General features: G+C 58.3%; 1 protein-coding gene across 1 annotated transcript; it reads right to left on the reverse strand.

Moving 5' to 3' along the window:
• Positions 1–743: 743 nt before the first annotated feature.
• On the reverse strand, positions 744–2,456 carry CLDN4 (claudin 4). The gene has a single exon (XM_006773366.2). The coding sequence runs from the start codon at positions 2,184–2,186 to the stop codon at positions 1,557–1,559; it is 630 nt and encodes a 209-aa protein (XP_006773429.1). The 5' UTR covers positions 2,187–2,456; the 3' UTR covers positions 744–1,556.
• Positions 2,457–5,399: the final 2,943 nt, after the last annotated feature.

The following is a 5,399-nucleotide window of genomic DNA, read 5'->3' on the forward strand; positions in this document are numbered from 1 at the left end:
TGGACAGAGAGGCCCCACCCCGGTGGTCCCTGAGCCAGACACGACAGGGCCGAAGATGGGACTTTATGACTCTTCCCAGGCTGATGGGCCCTCTCACCTCTAACTCACAAAACAGGAAATGTGCATGCCTGCCTCTGGGCCTTGGCCAAACACTTTCACATGTCCAGGACTCAGTTTCTTTATCTCCGCAGAGATCGGAACTCAGGGTGAGGCTTGGAGGCTGCCCCATGACCAGGGCTGGTAATAATTCCTCCAAGCAGGTGGGAAGGCTTTGTGGGGGAGGAGGCTCCAAGCTGGGCCTTCAGGATGAGCAGGATTCAGAGGGGTGGGGAAAGGAAAAAGAACATTCCAGGCTCAAGGCAGGGAAAGTCTAAGCAAAAGCCCAGAGGAAGAGTGAGCAGACCAGCCTGGCTGCCCAGACAAAGTTGGGACAAACAGGGAGAGAACAGGTGACCCATTCACTAGGTCTGGATGTCCCCATCAGCCCTCCCTCTAAAGTCCCCAACACTTCACCAGGGTTCTGGGCACACACTTCCCTGTATATGGGTATCACCCTCTAATAACTGAAGGGCTTGAACAAGGGGATTCCAAAGGTCAGGCCAGTTCCTTTTTTTTTTTTTTTTTCCACGAAGCCAGTGTTTTAAGTTCTCAACCAGGCTAGACACAGTGGTCCTACCCCTCGCTGACCCCCTCCACCCCTGCCCCGCCCACCTCCACAGCTGAAATCAGAAACATACAGAGTCTTCCTGTGCACAGGTGCCATTTATTGTAGAAAATAATAGTAATTACCGTGACAAATAGATCTTAAATTACAAAACAGACCACAGAGGAGGCAGGGAAAAGCCCCAGGATGAAGGCCAGAGTGATTCCGTCCCCTCTGCCTCCCCCAGGCCAGCCAATGACCTTCGCATTGGCAGATGGAGGTGGCCAGTGTCAAGGGGCCCAGGGTTCTGCTGAAGCCACTGAGGCTACAGGGTGGGTGGGAAGAGGTACGGGCAACCAGGGCTGCCTCTACAGCCCCCTCCCCCACCACTACCCAAACCAGTTTGTAGCACCTTCACCCCTCCCTTCTAAACCCGTCTGTCAACTCTGCTCCGTAGGCAGGTGGGTGGGTGAGGCCCCAGCCATTCTCACGGCCACAGGTTTCCACAGGATGCGCTTGGAGGGAGTGGGGATGATCAAAGAACAGTGGCCAACACAGGCATTGGCAGGGCACCCAGTCAGAGATCCCAAGTAGAGTCAGGGCTGAGCTGTCCTGGCCAGCAAGAGCCAGCTCCCTACTCCACTGTCATGCCCCCCGCCCCTGTGTCCATATCCATTCAGAGGAAGGTGGCTAGGAAGTCTTTCAGTCCGTCCTTGTAGTGTAGAGGAAGCCTTAGGAAGGCATCCGAGAGGGCCAGAGGGGCTGAGGGCTGCTGGCCAATGTCCTGTCTCAGTCCCTGCTCGCCCATCCCCCAGCAGCCTGCGGGCCACGGCAGGGCCATCCTAGGGTTACAAGCTGCGCTGAGCTGAGTCCAGGGAGAAACAAAGTCTGAAAAGAGTTGAGCGGTGGCACCTTACACGTAGTTGCTGGCAGGGGCGGAGCGGGCGGCAGAATACTTGGCCGAGTAGGGTTTGTCAGCGCGGGGTGGGCAGTTGCAGCAGAGCAGGGCCCCCCCAAGCATCATCAGGCCGGCAGCCGCCCAGCCCACATAGAGCGAGGCCCCTATCTCCCGCTTCTGACCAGCGGCCACCAGCGGATTGTAGAAATCTCGGATGATGGTGTTGGCCGTCCAGGACACCGGCACCATCACCAGCAGGCCGGCCAGAATGAACACCACGCCCGCCACAATCATGGTCTTGGCTTTGGTGCTCTCATCCTCCACGCAGTTGGTGCACTTGCCACCCACCACAGACAGCAGCACGCCCACCACAGCCACGACGATGCAGATGACGATGAGGGCGCGGGCGGCCTGCAGGTCCTGCGGCAGCGCCAGCATGGAGTCGTACACCTTGCACTGCATCTGGCCGGTGCTCTGCACCACGCAGTTCATCCACAGGCCTTCCCAGATGGTCTGCGACGTGACGATGTTGCTGCCGATGAAGGCCGTGACCCGCCACATGGGCAGCGCACAGCTCAGGATGGCGCCCAGCCAGCCCAGCACGGCCAGCGCGATGCCCATCACCTGTAGCCCCATGGAGGCCATCGTTCCGCGTCTGCTGGGGTCTAGGACCTGGAAGTCTTTGGGGGTCTGGCCCTGGGCGCTGTAGAAATCCAAATGCTGGGGATGGTCACTCAGTGTCCACAGGGAGGCCTTTCACTGCGAGTCCAAGGCGAAGGCAAAGGCGAAGAAGGCAGTCAGAGCAGCTGTGAATGTCTCTCCCAAGAGTCAGAAGCCAGCTCAGTGAGTGTGACCAGACAGACCAGTTCCTTCCAGCCGACAGCTGCTACTCGCACTTGCTCCGGAGTGAGCGTGGGGCGGTTATATGGCTCCCTGGAGGGGCGGGGATAGAGGGAGGGGTTTCAGTTCCTGGGGCCTTTCCCTGACCAGTTTCTCTGGATTCCTGAGCCCAGGCCAACAAAGGCACTTTACCTCCCCAGCCCTGGGCCCCTGAGTCACAATCTCATAGGAAACTGCCCTCTCTCCCCCTGCACCCGGGCCCATGCTGAGGTCAGACACTGAGTCATAGCTCCCTGGGCACCTGGAATTGCTTGGAGGTGTGTGTGTGGGGCGAAAACCAGGGTTACCACACCCCGGGGCTCCCTCATTCCAGGCTTGGTTGGTTGGACTGGGGGGAGGGGGGTGACCCTCAGGAAGGATGAAGGGGAGAATGAAGTCCTAGGAAAGTCAGAGCCGCCCCGCTTTGATGACTGTTGTTGCATCCTTATCACCTGCGTTGCTGGCCTGATCACTACTCATTGACCATGCAGTTGCCTCACCATGGTCTCCACATTGACCTAATGAGGTCAGCTTGGGGGAATGAGGAGTGGGGGGCCAGGACCCCAGGGTCCATCAGCCACCCTCCCCATCTCTCACCATCACCACTGGCTGCCCTGCCAGGTTTGGGGGCCTTGGAAGTGATGCCATTTTGGCCAAAGAGAGAAGAAAGCCGCCTCCCCCTCCCCTTTCCCCCTACGTGGACATTTCAGCCAGTGGGCTTCATCCCTGCCAGGCTGACCTGCTTGGCCAGAACTGGGTAGAGGAAGTCACCAAGAGCAAGCCGTGGGCCAGACCCCGGGACATCAGCCCAGCAAATGGGGGTTGACTCTGTGAAGACACACACAGCGGCCCTGGGTGGGAGCAAAGTCCCGTGAGATTTCAAAGGAAGGGAAAACTCAGACCAGGGTGGAGGTGGGGTTCTGAGGAGGAGGCTTGACAGGGAAGGGGCGCCGATTTCTTGGGTTATATGCGGAGGGCACTGATGACAGAAATCGTCATGAGTGGGTCCCCCTGGAGTTGTGCAAGGTGGCAGAATTGGGTGGAGGAGGACATCGGGGAGAGAGAACATCAAGAGCAAAGGTACCCCAAGGTGGGAAAATATTCTGGGAACGAGGAATCCAGTCTGACAGAGACTGGGGGGGTGGAGGAAGGGCTCTAGTGAAAGGGCCAGAAATCTCTGCTTTCCAAGCCCCAGGGCTGTACACAGAAGCACAGGATGGGCAAGGGCACTGGGTGCCAGTTGGAGGATTCCACACACCTTTTAGAAAGGTGCCTCCGGGAACAGGGTGGAGGTAAAGCAGGGCAGGGGATCCAGGATCAGGAAGGACCTGGTTCCAGGCAGGGGGCTGAAGGGACCTAGCGGAAGGAGCGCCGTAGGGGTGAGAGTGTGGCTGAGGTTCCTCCCAGCTGGATCGAGGGAATGCTTGGTCTACAGGGCCACTGCATGTTTCTCTCCTCCAGCCTGCGGAGGGGGTGCAGGGAAGGATGCCTCGGGGGCCAGGGCTCTGCTCTGTCCCTGAGCGCCCGGCATTGTCCAGCATCTCGCATGGCACCCTGGGGTGACTGATTCTGGTGCGACGGGAGGGCCTGGAGCTTCCTGACAGAGAACCATTCATTGAGCATGCGTGATCTGGGCTGAAGCCATCTGTGAGCCCTCCGCACACGGGAGGCACTTGAGACACCTGATGAAGCACAAGGCTGGCTGGGACAATCTAGCATAATGAGGGCGTTGAGGTCTTGTGCTGTGTCTCCCCTCTGAGGCTGGGGGCTCCTGGAGGACAAAAGCAATAACTGACTCAACCTCAGAGCTCCCACAGGCGTTGACTCATAGTAGGTGCTCAATTAATACTCCAGGTGGTCAATAATGCATATTCCCAGCGCCTCCCCCCCCCCCACACACACACACCAGAACACACACCAACACAAACGGATGGTTTCTACCTGGACCACGCCTTCCAGGGTTTACCATACAAGGCTCTGAGGAACAGTACACACCGGGGCATGTGAGCTGAGCACAGAGATAACTACCCTTCAAGACTGACAATGAGTGCTTTCCGCAATGACTTCATCACAGCCTTTGCGTCCTAGGCAGGGCAGTGATCTTCCTGCCGCTGCACAGATGGGTAAGCTGAGCGGGCAGGGCTCGCCCAGGATGTGGTGGGCACCGTACCCAGGTGTTCCTTATCTGGTGTCCCAGCCCTTCAGCACACTTTCTGATTACAGAAGGGAGTTGGCCAGATGGCCAGAACATCCTCCCCCATCTCGCGCTTCCTGCTGCTGTTCTCCTGGGACACAGCCAACTGACACTTGGAAAAGCAGGCGTGGGGGAGGGGAAGCATGCAGGCCCTATAGCTTTTCACCTGTGGCCCAACAGCAGTGACTAAGAAGCCGTCCTTCCTGGCCCAGCCAAGCACAGCAGGTGTGGGGGAGGGAGAGAGGCCAGGGGCGCGCAGGTGCAGAAGGCGTAAGGCAAAGGGCAGGCCCAGGCCAGGGGAAGTCTGTGGGGAGCTCGGGTGCAGAGGTGCAGGAGGGAGCCAGCCCTGGGGGGAGCCGTGAGCAGCTCTGCACATGAGTGGAGCTGGAGAGACAATTGTTGGTGCTTGATTTATTACAGGAGCCACACTGGCTGGGTCCACTCACCCGCTGCAGGAAAAATACCAGCCAAGCCCAGACGCTTTACCTACCCTCACGCTGACTCCCTGAGCCTGGCCTCCAACAGCTCAGACAACCTTTCCCTTTATAATGTGCTGCCATCCATCACTTTGCTCTGGGGCAGAGGGGGCAGGAGTAGCACTATTTCTTTTTCTTTCTGCCAACATACACCGTAGAGTCTTATGCCAATAGAACCGTGTCATACACGCTGGTTTTTATCCAGGACAGCTCTCTCTCTCCCACAGACGGGTGCACCCTCCCTGCCCACCCCATAGCCATCTTGTCAGCCCCGTGATCATGAAGAAGCCAGTGCCGCTTCTGAGCCTC

Source organism: Myotis davidii, unplaced genomic scaffold, assembly GCF_000327345.1.
Source record: "Myotis davidii unplaced genomic scaffold, ASM32734v1 scaffold726, whole genome shotgun sequence".
NCBI classification, from domain to species: domain Eukaryota; kingdom Metazoa; phylum Chordata; class Mammalia; order Chiroptera; family Vespertilionidae; genus Myotis; species Myotis davidii.

Bases quoted from the DNA above. Each gene is read 5' to 3' on its own strand.
- CLDN4 (XM_006773366.2), bottom strand. From the start codon at position 2,186: ATGGCCTCCATGGGGCTACAGGTGATGGGCATCGCGCTGGCCGTGCTG.